Genomic DNA, 15,699 nt, shown 5'->3' on the forward strand with positions numbered 1-15,699 from the left:
ATTACTTATGGTACATGTTTGATGTGATATCATTGGCTCATTGGTCTGCTTAAAGGCTGACAAGATATTTGTGAGTAAATTGATTTAGGCATACCAGAACAAGGTTACCAACTTTGCTTTACATTTGCAGTCCCAGATTTGTCATTATATTAAGTTTGGTGCAGTTTGATTATAAGTAAGACCAGATTTGGATTTGAAATTGGCACTACCACAGTGCCTTGTTGTAGCACTACACTTACTCTCGGTCAACAATTGATGCCTACTGTTTTATAATTGTCGTTTGGGTTGCAGAACCATGAGTTTGATCCTTTTGCTAAGGATCAATCAGAGACAAGAAAAGTAGGAATTAAGTTATATGCATACCTAATCTGCATATAGGTGTAGGCCAATTCTCTTGTGTGTATGTGCAATATGAGGCAAATGATCAGTAGAATAGTCTAATATTGGGGAAATGATTAAAGACAAGGTAATACGGTACAAAAGATCAATAGATCAATCTAATATGTGGAAATTGATTAATGGGGTAGGGGGGTAATATAGGGCAAATGATCAATCGACCAATCTAATATTGGGGCAAATGATTAATAGATACAAAGTAATATGGCAAATGATCAAGTATGCAAGTAATAAGGGTTATCTATATATGATCACAGACACTGAACATTTGAGGTCAGGACACCCCTTCTCCATCTCCTCGTAACTTTTTCGTTTTCTGTTTTGTCCTAGTGGAAAACCTAGCTTGATTCCCGCTCATAAGCCTTACATTTCATTGTTTTGACAGCTGTGGGAAAGAGAGGAGAGGGTGCTGCGACAGATAGGATGGAACCTGTTGAGATTCCCCAAGGGTAAGACCTCTAATTTCTCCCTTCACTTTCTGTATATTAGGCTGGTCCGCCAGATGCATGTAAAGTTATATATGCATCCGTATTTATTGATTTGTTGTGGCTGTTGCTGCATTTCAGGGTTGATGCCAGGCCCGAGTGTTCTTTGACACCAACTGACTCTGTGTCCAAGGTGCTCAGTGATGATGACCTCCTAATTGAGATCCTCCTCCGCCTCACTCCGAAGCCATCCTCCCTCCGCAACACCTCCCTCATCTACAAGCGATGGCGCCGCATCCTCTTCGACCCCCAATTCCTCGGGCGCTTCCGCAAACACCATTGGAAGCTCCTCGGCTTCTTCTACCAACAATTTAATGAAGCCCCCATCTTCACTCCAATTTCGGACCAGTTGGACCTCATTGCAGCAGCGTTGCCGGAGAACCTGTCTGATCCTTATTCTCTAGGTGGCGTCTTCCTTGGCTGCCGCAATGGCATCACCCTCGTCCTCGACTGCGCGCGCCATAAGGCCATCATTTGGGAACCCACCACCGGGGGCAAAAACCACGTGGCTTTTCCACCAGCAGTCAGTCATGGCTTTGAAACCTCTGTTGTGAGCGCAGCGGTGATGTGCTCTGCCCGCGACGTTCATCAGCACTTGCACAACGAGAACTGCTTGAGCACATTCGAACTGGTACTGGTGTGCCAGGAAGATTTCGCTAACCAAACAAAGGTATCTGTTTGCCTCTACGACTCCAAGTCTAATACATGGGGAGATATTATATCCATGACGGATACATGCAAGATTGCTAATGCGGCAAGGCCCAGCGTCATGGTTGGGAATGCACTTTACTGGTTGCTCTCTGGAGCCAACATCCTTGAGTTTGATTTTGAAAGGCAAACCCTTGTTGTGATTGAGAAGCCGACAACATATGCCCATGTTACTGGTTCTAGCGTCGACATGTCCTTTCAGATCTTACGAGGAGAGGATAATTGCCTTGGCCTTGCGGTTCTTTCAAAGTTAAAACTGAGCATTGAGTTATGGGGGAGGAAGTCAAACGGTGATGGTATTGTCTCATGGGTGCTGCAGAAATGTGTTCAACTGGACGAGCTCTTTTCAAAACCCGCGCGCAGGAAAAATGTCATCCTGTTGGCGGGGTATGATGAGGACACAAATGCGATATTTCTATCTTCGGATTCTCATGATTTCATCCTCCAGCTCGAGTCGGCGCAGTTCAGATATATTGGAAGGCGAGAATGCACACACTTCAGAATGTATTATCCATATACAAATTTCTACATTGCAGGTAATACATCGTAGAGTAATTTCTTCCGTTGAATTCATTACATTTACTTATGGTAAATGCTTGATTTGATATCATTGGTGTGCTTCAAGGTTGGCAAGATATTTGTCAGAATGGTCAGAATTGATATGCTCGAGTCGGTGTCAGAGTAAATTGAGTTTTTCTGTTTTGTCAGAATGGTCATGTTAGGGCAATGCAAGTCGAGGGGGGTTCCATTTCCATTCCTTGGCCACTACCCTTATGAGAGCTTAAACTATATCATTATTTATTATTGAAATAGACTGAATCTATATCAGAAGTATAATAAAAGTTATTGCTGCTTGGTAATCACTATGTGTGTAAACAAAATGCTATCAGTCTGTGCTTGTATCGATCTAAATGGATCGATGCATACTCTACCGAGATATCAAGTGCAAGGTGCTGTTTAAAGTGTATGAGTTGACAGGAAATGAGCCACGCATCTATAATAGTATCTGCCAATTTAGGATGATCTGGCCTCCCAGATTTCCCGCACTCAAGGATGATCCTGGAAAGTTTGCCTTTTGTCTCTGGTTGATGCAGCAATGGATAAGAGAAATTAGAACGACAGGGGATATCCTTTGAACCATGATCCTCAAGATATGATGCCTTGGATTGTTAATCATTAGTGTTTCCTGAATGTTTGTATACAACGGAATCAACTTCCATGTCTGTATGTTGAAGTATGTTATCTCTCACATGGATTTCAATTATGAATATGTGACAATACATTTTTCCTGTACTTATGAAAAGTGCAAAGTGCAACCTAGCTAAAAACATGTAGGGTAGTTGGGTGATGTTCATCTTGCCTTCTTCTATGACCAATTGGTATGTTTTAGTGGGTGAACTGTAAATAAATCTGTTTGGGTGTCAATATTTGTATCATATTGACTTAGTACCGGCTAATATTTGATTTCCATTGTACAGCTGATTGGCTTCTAAATTGTCCAGATCTTGTTATGCTTAATTACATCTCTGTCCTGATCTATGTTCTGTTTTTCTTGGAGCAGAGAGGCCACCTCAGTCTTGGATCAAAGAAGAGTGAGCTGCATTTCTCTCGTGGCAACTGGGTCCGTCGACATAAAATCTGTCTTAGAGAAGCAAGTGTAGTGGTATCCACAAGCTGTGTTTTCAGTCGGTTGTTTATTGCGTACTGAATTAGGATGTTCTATTTAACTGGATCAGGTGCTCCTATATTTGCTAGGAAATCCTAACTGTTTCCAAGAATCTTTGTACCGTTATGTTTGGAAATACCTGCTACCAACCTGTATTGCATGCCAACACAGTCCAGTATGTGCCTATTTGTTATGTTGTTTGTACCTGCAAACTGTGTTCTAATTAGCAGTGTGTACTCTAGCAAGTTTAATTTTGAGGACCTATCAGGTGGTGAGATAAGAGCTTTGAATTTCTGCTACTGCTATTGAGTCTTGAATTTGGATCAGGCAGGTTCTGAGTATCCTAGCACTGTATAGATTGTAATCGTCATTGCATAACTAACAAGTACTTGAGGCAGATTTTTTTTACTCATTTAGTTATTTATCTTTCTTCTGATGTATAATATGTTTCTTCTTAGAGAAGTGAGTACAGTATCCTTTAGCTGTGTTTTGAGCTGGTCACAGGTTAACTTGGCGCTTGATTTGGATGCTATATACTCCCTCCGTAAAGAAATATTAGAGCGTTTAGATCACTAAAGTAGTGATTTAAAAGCTCCTACATTTGTTTACAGAGGGAGTATCTGTAACTGGATCAGGTGCTCATTTATACTCCTTTGATGTTATATCTAGAAATACTAGATATGGATGCCCTTTATTGCTGTTGTTTTTAATTAGTGTACTTGTGTCCCAGTGTTAACACTGGATTTTCCAGTGATAAAGGTAGCTAGTGATCTGACTGCAGTGCGAGGACTACAAGAACCTGATGAGCCTGCAGGCTGGAACAATTGTAGCATTTGACTTTGAGTGCCGCGTAATATTTGACCTTCATCACGCAACTACTTTTCAGTTGTCTAACTCTTGAGATGCTTAATTACCTCCACTGCTGTCTACACCATGGAATCGGGATACCGACATGTCCCGTGGTGTCAACAAACAACATAGTTTCACGCCGCGCCCTCATGGAGCCGCGTAGGCTGATATGAACGTGCATGACCGGATTTTATCTAATCCAGATATCCTTATGCAAGATCTCTGGCAGCAGTTCCGGAACACGTCAACGGCCAGATCGAGGACGACCGATCATACAGATCGTTGTCGTGATGCAAGAAGAGTACTAGGATTGCTACCACACCGCTGCCTCCACCATGCCGACGCCATCATCGCCACGGCGGAGGACACCGGTCTGTGCTGCCCACAGCCGTGTCTGATCGGAAGGAGAGGGGACAGACGCCCCGTACGCCTGTTACCTTGGATTGGTCTTTCATTATTGGGATGGTTCCTTTCAACTTGCGGCACTGCCTCATTAGCTCCTGACAGTTGCCAAAGCGGACATCTAACCTTTGTAGGGAATTTGGGAGGCCACCATCGGGCAGTGATTTCAGAGCATGACAATGTGACATCGTCAAGTCTTGCAGCGAACTTGGGAGGCCACCACCGGGCAGTGATTTCAGAGCACATTGAGATATCGTCAAGTCGTGCAGCAAACTTGGGAGGCCACCATCAGGCAGTGATTTCAGGGTATCACAAAGACCAATGCTTGAGAACTGCAGTGAATTGGGAGGCTATCCTTGGGCAGCAATTCCGAGGAAGGGCAGGTAGAGATCGATAATAATTGAAGAGAACTTGGGAGGCTGTCATTGGACAGCGATTTGAAGGCACCATAAACGTTGATTGAAATGTCGCAGAGAAGTTGGGACGCCGTCCTTGCGCGGTGATTGGAAGGCTGGGAAGTCTTTGTAGCCCTGCAGGGAGGCACTGCAGCTTGTCGCAATCATGAAATTCGAACATCTGGAGGGAGGTCAGGAGCTGAAGGGCATCCTCGAGCTCCTTACTGAAGCACTCGAACTCATGAACGCCAGAAAAGCGCAAGCTACTGATGGAGGAGGACAGGAGGCTGCAAACGGGCATAAAAAAGCATAAGCTGGTGATGGTGGAGGAAGGTGGCCAAAGTTGCTGCCCAGAACCATACCAGGAGACCCTGGTAACCTAAAATTTCGATTTGGATTTGGAGTAGGAGGTGGAGGAGTAGGACCTGCAGAACCATGTGCATTCGACAGTGTCATCCCATTTGCATGACAAACCTGGTTTCCGCTACCAGGTGTGACTGCATCTCGAGGCTCGGATTTGTTGCATCACAAAGATCAAGTGGCCTGTAACAGATAGACAACACCACAAAGATAAAATAAAAAATTAAATAGCATATCAGATAGAAAAATCTTTGCCAATTTCCTACAAGTGAGATCAAACAAGAGTTCAGTGTGAGAATCACATACATCAAAATACCCCCAGATGAGTTGTTTGGGCATGCTTGTGGAAGTGCAACAACATGAGAACTATGTGGTAGTACGATCGGCTTCAGCTCTCGGCTATTAACCTAAGGCACAAGAAAAGCATGAAGATAAGCAACACTGACAAATAACAGTATGATAAGAGCAGCAAAGCAAAGGTATGAGAATGTATTTCACAGATCAAAAAGATTATTCAAACTATTGTAAAAATACTAGTGCATTGAAAGAGCCGGTGAAAATTGGGCCCTTGGGGGCGTGACTGGGACGATTTTTTGGCGCCGGCGGCCGAAAAGTCGCCTGGGGGGCCTTGTTGGGGGCGCGGCTGGAGATGCTCTTAGCTTCAGAGCTGGCATAATGTCATAGTTGCCAGTTTGTAACTCCCATTCTTTACTCTCCAGAACTCTTGTCCAATGGTAGAATGTAAGCCGGCTTCGTAGTAATCGACTTACAATTTTTGCTGCAAGAGGGAAACCCTTCAATTTGACCACTATTTCTCTTCCAACGTCAAGCAATTCAGGATAATCTTTCCATGACCATTGGTGACCAAATACATATGCTTCAAATAAATATGGAAGGATGCTTTTATGAATGCTTTCCTTGGCTCCAGCATTCATAAAAGATTGAAGTCGTTTACCCAATGCAAACACTTGTATCTCTGTCGTTTTCTTAGGAGCATCAAACTACTCCACACTCACAGTACATAATTTGACGTGTATCTAAATAACCTAAACTGGAATCTATCCCACAAAAATCACGAACCCGAAACTATCAACTCACAACTAATTTTCAATAGCAATTGGATTTCCTACCCGAGAAATCGACAACTAAATATCGAATTGAGAAACAGATTCAGCCAACCAACATTAACGGTGGTGGCATACTTACTTGATAGTTGCTGATCGGCAGGCACATTTCCATCCACTGTTAGACAATATCACTAGTAGAAAAAGGGTAAAATGTTTAGCTCATTAATCCCGGTTTGTATTTAAGCTGGCACTAATGTGACCAATAGTGCCGGTTCCAACGACTAGGCGGGCGGCGCTCATTAGTACCAGTTTGTGATGAACCTTTAGTACCGGTTCGTACCACGAACCGGTACTAAAGATGTGGTGGCCTTTAGTACGGGTTGGTGGCTCCAACCGATACTAAAGAACCCCCCCCCCCCCCCCCCCCCGGAGCCACCAACCGGTATTAAAGGTGGTGCGCTGCCACCCGCAGTGCATAATGTTTAGTCCCACCTCGCTAGTTGAGAGGAGCTCGCATCGGTTTATAAGCCCCGCCGCGGCTACCGTGTCGAGCTCCTCTCTAAGCAGGCCTTTGTGGGCCTATTGCAAGTCTTCTGCCCTGTGGGGCCTACTGGGCCGTACGGAGCTGCATCTTGGCCCAACTAGAGGTTGGGTTTCTAGTCATATGCAGGCCGTGCCGGCCCAGTAGACGGGCTGTTTTTGCTTTATTTCAAAAATAAATCAGAAAAAACCGGTACTAAAGGTCCCCAGACCACGGCGCGCCTCGTGCCACGTGGTGGGCCTTTGGTCCCGGTTCGTGTTGAACCGGGACTAAAGGGGGGACCTTTAGTCTCCACTCTTTAGTGCCGGTTCCAGAACCGGTACTAAAGGTCCTTACGAACCTGTACTAAAAGTCGTCTTTCTACTAGTGTATATGGAAGAAAAGAACCGTCCACACACATATTTTGATCTTCTTCAGATATATGAGATGCTTAGTAGATAAATCAAGTTTTTACTTAATAACCAATGCTGATTGGTAGAACATATATGCTTAAATTACTCAGCTCTGCTATAGTAAATAAGCATTGGTGCATAGTATGCAACCTTTTATTAGATATAAAAAGATGCAAGAAAAATCAACCCACAACAACATAAAAAAAGAAGTACGTTATTTTTATTGGCAAGGGAAAGTTCGTATTAGGATGATTAATTTTATAGTTGTTTGGAACAAGTTAGCCGTTGTTCGACAATTGTTGGTCCAGTCATGGATTGCACTGTATTCATATTATTTTTCATTTTTATTGTGTAATTGAAGGAAAGGTCGAAGAGGAACAGTAAAAATGTACAATTTTCATTCCAGAAGAGGCAGAATTTATGATCCCTTTACCATGAGTTATATGCTTGGATTTCAAACAAAATTTAGACTAAGTTAGTCTATAAAAATGTAATCCTCCTCAAACATTTCCATGACTGGATTGTACATTGTCGAACATATAACTCTTAGTCTATAAAAATGTAATATTTTTTTTTATCAAAATACAAGCTTGACCATGAGTTATATGCTTGGATTTCAAATTTCTTCATGCAAATGGTATAATTTTTATTCCAGAAGAGGCAGAATTTATGATCCCTCTATAGTCTCTTCACTATAAATACTTTTATTTCCTGGCACATAACAAACTTAATGATATATCCTTATTGAACGTACGGAGAGATAAATTAAACTAGTTAGTGTTTATGTTTTTCATAGACTTCTAATGTACTTTTGATTGAATTTATATCAACAGAGACGTGCATTGCATGTGCAACATTGCCATGTGAAAAAAGCTCTAATGGACATTATTTTCGAATTTGGAGAGGATTTATATGCAGCAAACGTGGAAGTGTTGCAGCTCAAAGACAAACATGAAAAATTTCTCGAGGATAAGAGGTGCACATCACCCTCCCCCACCCACACACAAAAGAAGCACATGGTGATGGGGGTATATAAACAACCTACATTAATTAAGAATTTGAAATCCGATCTTTTTATGCATTGGCATTCCATTATACTTTGACCTAATTTGCATGCATATCTGGTGGTGCCATCCACTAATCCACATGCAATGGGTGTGTTTTACATAGATATATTACACTAATCCACATGTAATGGGTGTGCTTTACATAGATATATTTGAAATTATAAGTGACCCTCTTCTAAGTTTACTAAGATTCCACTACTACTTTGTTTCTTACTTGTGTTGCATTTTTTGTATATACTTCATAGTAATTGATGATATATAGGAACCTGAAGCATGGGGTCTTATTACATCTGCTTTTCCAAGAGGAGGAGTTGCATGTCTGCTACCACGCAAGCAACTGCAAGTGTTGCCTCGGACTGTAAGTACATGTCTTCAAGGCGGCTGCAACTCTATGGTGTTTTATCGAGGGGAGGGGGCAGTTGCATGTCCGGCATTAAGCACACAATTGCTAAATTGTTACTGTCGGCCATGACTACAGTTGTATGTCTTCAACGCAACTGCAATTCTGATGTTTTGTTGAGGAGAGGGGTAGTAGCATGTCTATTACTAGGCATGCAACTGCAACTACCATACCTGACTGATTTTATACGTCTTCAGTGCAACTGCAAACTTGGTGGTGTTTTGTCAGGGGAGGAGGATAGTTGCACATCTGCGACTAGGCACGCAACTGCAAATGTGGCCCGACCACAACTGCACGACTTCAACGCGACAACAATAAAGTGGTGTTTTCTCGCGGTATGGGAGGGGCGGGGAGTTGCATGTTCACCACTGTTTTTTTTAGTTTTTTCTCTTTTTGAGATAGTGGTGTTTTTAAAACGCCATCTAGTTGCACGTAGCCCCCATGTGCAAAGGCTTATGTTTTAGCTTGCATGCAATTGTAAGTGACACCAGCCGGTAAATATTTGGCATTGATTAGTCGTCGTCAATGTTTGATTTTCATCTTGGTGAAAAGAATGAGGATGAGCCTCCGTGGTCTTTCTTACCTTAAAAAAAAGAAGAGGATGGCCTGTGGTGGTTAAAGAAAAAGGCTAACTTAATTAGAATTATCCAAAGTGAGTTAGAGGCGTTCCATTCTTTTTATCTACTTGAGATTTCGGCTCATTTGGGGTTGCTTAATTTTGTTGTCCTAAACTTAATCTATAATCAATAAATTATTATATGAAATAGCCAAGAAATTAAGAAAAAGTTAGTAAAACAAATGATAGACTAGACAATAACTGGTATATATGACAACTGAGATTATCATAATCACCACCCATATCGCAGCTTATATTATGAAAATGTTTAAACGGTAAATCTAATTATATAATTTTTAAGAATCTGGCGGCATGAATTCTAGGATGTCAAGTGCGTTGAAAAAAACCTTGCAATATTTTCCTAGTTTAACACACGAAAATCCAGCTGATTTTATGTATATTGAAATGTGTAATATTAACAATTATGCTCGAATAAACAAAAACGTAGTTGCAGCAGAAGACACTATGGACATAGTGGAGATCCGAATGCACATTGCAGGGTGGATGGTGTAGGAGGACATCCCCTAATGGGAAAAAAAAATCATTGCCACAAGACACACACTAGCCGGTACATTCTCACCCCTCCAATAAATAACGATTGATCACATATATTTTGGAGGAAGCAAGAGGGGTACAACACTAGCTAGCTAGCTAGTTTCCCAAATGCGCAGTGAGCACTGACCAAACTAAAGTGCTATGCAACCGCATCAGATCTTTTCCAAAGGGAAAGAAAGATGAGAGATACATCACTGTTTGCCCAAAGACATAAAATGTGTGAATCTGAGCAAGCCAGAGAAAAAGCAACATTGTCACAAAAAGAAAAGAGAGAAAAGGCTAACATTGTCACAAAAAGATAAGGAAGAAAACCCACTAGCTAATACTCCATCCATTCCAAATTGTAGTGCGTGTATTTTTTTGGCTGGGATTCCAAATTGTAGTGCGCATTTGCAGCCACATGCATGTTTGGACGAAACTAACCCTGGTTAGAATCTTCTCTCCATAGTGCGTAGGACAGGCTGCTGCAGCGAGGCTGCTTTCATCCATACTACAACATCCATGTCATGCATTGGTATTGGAGCTAGAATGTATGCGCACTATAGAGGAAGGTAGTACTTAGTTTAAACATGAGCATCTATAGATGAATAGGGAGTACTTAGTTTAAACATGAGCATAGGTGCATTCCCGGTTGAGCTTTGATTATATAAGGCATACTCATCAGTGAGAAGTGAATACTTGTCGATCAGTCGGGAGAAGAAGCTAGGCATGTCGACGGATGCAGGGAAGAAGGTGACATTTCGAAGCCATCAAGTTCCACACCGCCTCGGGCAAAGCAAAGCTCGCCGGCGTCGCGCTCTGTGTCGCCGGGGTCCTCGTCATCGCCCTCTATGCCGGCCCGCCGCTCAACCCCCTCAACCACCACCGCGCCTTCGCTGCCGCCATGGCCGGCGGGAAGCAAGGGGATTGGATGAAAGGCACGTTCCTGATGCTCCTGGCCAACCTGACGTGGTCGCTCTGGATCGTCCTCCAAGCGCGCCTCCTCACGGAGTACCCCAACAAGTTGCTGGCCACGACACTGCAATGCCTGCTCAGCACGGCACAGTCCCTCGCCCTGGCGGCTGCGATGACCGCTTTCGGGAAGGACATGTCCGTCGTGTGGAGGCTACGGCTGGATGTGGGGCTCGTCGCCGTGGCCTACTCCGGGTTCGTGGTGACGGGGGTGTCCTTCTACCTGCAGGCGTGGTGCATCGAGAGGCGAGGCCCGGTGTTTCTGGCCATGACTAATCCGGTAGGGCTCGTGCTCACCATGTTCTGCTCCTCCTTCTTCCTCGGTGAGGTCGTTCACCTCGGCAGCGTCCTTGGCGGGGCGCTGCTGGTCGCCGGGCTGTACAGCGTGCTCTTGGGGAAGAGCAAGGAGCAGCAACAGCCACCGCCACCGCCACCGCCACCGCCACCTAGTCTAGCTCCTGCATCAGCAGCATCCACCGTGAAACAAGGATGCTGCAGTAGTAACGCTCGTAATGGTGACAAGGAGGATAAGATAAAGTTGGAGGAGAAGAATATCAAGATGGCTTCACAGGTGTAGCTGCGAAATACAGGGTTCTCTTACGGGCATGCATCAAGCAGGTCGGCCACGAGGAGTTGTTAGTTTGACAGAGACTCTTGAGTGAAATGTATAATAGTTCACCCATCTGAGCACAAGCAATGTATTATTGGAAACTTTATTAACGAACATCTAGTAACAAACTAACGAACGACCTACGTTCTGCCCCTTTAATTAGGAGTAGCTAGAGAAGATCTTTGTGGTTTAGTGTGGGTAAGAGAACTCACAAAACAGATACATGCTATGTAATGAGAATTTTGTGTAGCTCAACAACAAGGGACGTGGAGTTTGTGTGCACCAGCACAAATGGACTCCATATCTGGACAGTTCGTTGTAGTGGTGGGATCTGTGCGATATTATTTTGTGCCTCAATACAGAGCAGCAGATTTTAACTTTTAGTGGAATCTTTGACTTCTAGATTTTCTTGTTATTATTCACTGGCACCTCGGAATGCATAAGCGCACGGTACATCGAGTCTACTGTGTAAGACCCTGATGTTGTGAGTTTCCAGTGAAACACATCCCGACCTTGTGTCAGATTAATCGAATCCAGACGGGATAAAATATTATGCCATGACAAAAGTCGGGGGCCAATCAAATCCCGCCTGAACGAAATATTCGGCGGGGATGAACTAAGCACTTGCGCAATAGTATTACTCTTATCGCGAGCAATGGCGTATAAAGCTGGGTATTCCTCTCGAAGACTGGCATTGCCTAGCCATATACTTAGTAAATGGTTTTACTAGCTTGTTACCGAGGATCGTGTATGGCTAACCATCTTGCACAAAAAGTATTTAGTCCGGAAAGCTACGTCTCAAGCAAGTTGGAAGCCTGGGGATCACATTTTTGGGCATGACCCTTGGCGGCAAAGACAGATCTTTTTCATTTTCGTTCGCTCATGGTCGAGGATAATTCCGATATTTTCTTCTGGGGGAGAAGTTATTGGGAAATTCTACTATCTGGAACACTATCCAACATCGTACTAAATTGCTTGCAATAAGGATGATACTATTGTGCAAGTTCTAAGCTCCTCCGCATCGGATATATCTTTTTGGTAGGATTTTCTTGGCCGCCGTCTTCTGCCATGGCACAATCTTCTAGTCCATTTGGATTCGATGCACCTGAAGCAAGGACTGAATGAACCTAAAGCGAAATGGGTCTTTCACAGTCGACACAATGTATAAGGCGCTTTTGCACTTGGAGACTCGAGTGGAAAATATAGATCACTAATGTTAAGATTTTTATGTGGTACCATCGTTGTGGAATTGTACTAACAAAGGAGAACCTCATGCACCATAATTGGTTGGAAAGCCAGAAGTATTGTTTTTGTGCTCATGATGAGACAAACTAATTCTCTTCTTCTAGTGCAATTTTCACGCGTTCAACATTGTAAACCATTCAAATAGCATCCAATTTGTATCCATCAATTTGCGACTATATATGATCACTGGCTCGATGGTATAGCTAACAAGTTTAGTACACTAATAAGGGTGGGAGCGTTTCTCTTACTATCACTAGTAGAAAAAGGGTCAAATGTGAAGCACATTAGTGCCGGTTTGTAACAGAACCGACACTAATGTGATCAATAGTACCGGTTCGTGGCGGCGATCAATAGTACCGGTTCATGGCTAACCTTTAGTACCGGTTCATGCCACGAACCGGTACTAAAGAGCCTGTGGCAGCCTGCGGTCAGGCTATGGCCCCACCATCACCATTTAGTGTTGGTTCGTACCACGAACCGGTACTAATGAGGTTATGGCAAGCTGTTTTTAGTCCCACCTCGCTCCCCTAACAAGGTTTTTACCACCTTCAATATGTTACTTCTCAAACTATCACAAGCACTTGGTCTTCATTGAACTCTATGTGTAGAATTTGTGGCCGCAATATGAGTCTTCACCGGTTTACAAATCGTTGAGAACTCATATTGACAATTTAGATTGTACACAAAAAGATCATTGATGATCAAAGTATTTTTGATGTATAAGATCATATTGACAATTCAGACTGTAAACAAATATAAGATCATGATCTAAATGCTCTTATATTTTTTGCGTTCTGTATGCACCATTCAAAGCGACGTCATCAATTTTCACCCGCATAGCATGACCCTGAAATTGAAAAGCACTACAAATGAACTCTGAAAAAGTCGAACCTTGGCATGGTATCATCATTTCAACCACATAGCATGTGCAGAAAAGTACAGAGGGTTACGGAAAAAACTGGATGCACTTCGTTTACAAACTGGACAATCTCTTTCGAAGTATCCGGGTTTCTGACGAAAACTCATTTATTACAAAGGCATTTCATTTTTTTAAACTTATTACAACTCCAGACTTTTTGTGCATTCAGTATGCACCATTCAAAGCGACATCATCAACTTTCAACCATTTCTGCCTTCATTTGCTATTTTTCATGCATTTAATGATTTGTTTTGAGCTAAATGACCCTGAAATTGAATAGCACTACAAAATGAGACACATTAGTCCCTGTTTGAATTTGAGCCGGCACTAATGTGTCCATTAGTGCCAGTTCCAACGGCTAGGCGGGAGGAGCTCTTTAGTACCGGTTCGTGGCGAACCTTTAGCACCGGTTCGCGCCACGAACTGGTACTAATGAGGTTGTGTCAGGTCAGGCTGGGCCCCACGAGCATCTTTAGTACCGGTTCATGGCATGAACCAGTACTAGAGTTTCTTAGCAAGCTGTTTTTTAGTCCCACCTCGCGAAGAGAGAGGCAGTAGGAGCGGTTTTATAAGTCCTGAGTGCAGAGACGATGAAGAGGAGGCTCAATGCTCACCTGCACGTTGCTTAGCTTCAAACCTTAAGGAATAGGGTAGACTGCACGGAGCTATGTGTAGTGCAGTTTACACTATTCCGAAAGGCTTGAAGCTAATCAACGAGCATTGCACCTCTTTTTTATTTTTAATAACTTATTACAACTCCGGACTTCTTCTGTTACGGCAAAAACTGGATGCGCTTGGTGTACAAACTAGACAATCTCTTTCAAAGTATCAGGGCCGGTTTCAGATGAAAACTCATGTGTTACACCGGCACTTCAATTTTTTAAACTTATTATAACTTCAGACTTTTTGTGCATTCAGTATGCACCATTCAAAGCCACGCCATCAACTTTCAACCATCAACTTGGCATGGTATATAAAAATAAATGAATAGAAGAAAATAAATAAAGCAGAAAAGAAAAAAGTAGAAAAGAAAAAAGCAGAAAAGAAAAAAACAATAGTAGAAAAGAAAAAAACTATATAAAAAAACTACTCAGAAATAAATAGAAGAAGATAAATATAGCAGAAAAGAAAAAACTATATAAAAAACTACTCAGAAATAAATAGAAAAAAATAAAGTAGAAAAGAAAAAAACTATATAAAAAATTTGGGGCGCTGCCCTATTGGCCTGCTAGACCACGGGCGTGCAATTTCAGGCCCACAAGGCCGAGCAGGCTCACAGGGTAGCGTGCCGTAGTTAGGCCCAGAAGCCTGCTTTATAAAGGAGTTCCAAAGGGCAACCGCGGCTGGGTTTATAAACCAGTGCGGCTGCCCTTCGCCCGGCGAGGTGGGACTATACTTTGTGCAGCAGCGCACCACCTTTAGTATCGGTTGGTGGCTCCAACCGGTACTAAAGGGTGGTCTTTAGTATCGGTTGGAGCCACCAACCGGTACTAATGGCCTACTCTTCCCGCCTCTTGGCCTGGCAAAAGTTGGCCTTTAGTACCGGTTGGTGGCTCCAACCGGTACTAAAGGCCTCTCCTATATATATAATACTTATGAAAATTTTCAGTTAGTTCCTGTTTGTCTTCGTCGCCGCCCCCGCCCCGCTCTGTATCGTGCCCCGTCCCCGTCCCCCTCGCCGTCGTGGCGCCCCGGCCGTCCCCGGCCCCGTCGTCGCGCGAGCCCCAGCCTTCCCCGTCCCCATCGTCGCGTGCCCCGGCCGTCCCCGTCCCCGTCGTCACGTGCCCCGGCCGTCCCCATCGTCGCGCGCCCCGGCCGTCCCCGTCATCGAGGTCGCCGTCCCCGTCATCGAGGTCGCCGCCCCCGTCGCGCCGTCCCCGTCGTCGCCATCTCGCGCCGCCGCCCGTACGCCGCCGCCCCCGCTGGTACGTACACACACACACACACACTTATTTTACTTATTTTCTGTTTTCTGTTTTTTAGATTAATGTATGTCAAATTGTTAATTAGATGAATTAACTAGATAAAAATGTTAGATTAATGTCGAATGTTAGATATGAATTAGATAGAAAAGT

At 43.5% G+C, this 15,699-nt stretch overlaps 2 protein-coding genes across 2 annotated transcripts; both read left to right on the top strand.

Annotated features, from left to right (window-relative positions):
- The first annotated feature begins 688 nt into the window (after positions 1-688).
- LOC125513839 lies at positions 689-3,695 on the top strand. The gene is made up of 3 exons (XM_048679047.1): positions 689-845; positions 963-2,125; positions 3,151-3,695. The coding sequence occupies exons 1-3, from the start codon at positions 820-822 to the stop codon at positions 3,183-3,185; spliced, it is 1,224 nt and encodes a 407-aa protein (XP_048535004.1). The 5' UTR covers positions 689-819; the 3' UTR covers positions 3,186-3,695.
- Positions 3,696-10,635: 6,940 nt separating this feature from the next.
- LOC125516393 (WAT1-related protein At5g64700-like) lies at positions 10,636-11,592 on the top strand (the record flags this gene model as incomplete). Its single annotated transcript, XM_048681861.1, has 1 exon — positions 10,636-11,592. A coding segment is annotated over one exon (792 nt), but the record flags the coding sequence as incomplete, so codon positions are not given.
- Between the last annotated feature and the right edge of the window lie 4,107 nt (positions 11,593-15,699).

Source organism: Triticum urartu, chromosome 6 (assembly GCF_003073215.2).
Source record: "Triticum urartu cultivar G1812 chromosome 6, Tu2.1, whole genome shotgun sequence".
NCBI lineage: Eukaryota > Viridiplantae > Streptophyta > Magnoliopsida > Poales > Poaceae > Triticum > Triticum urartu.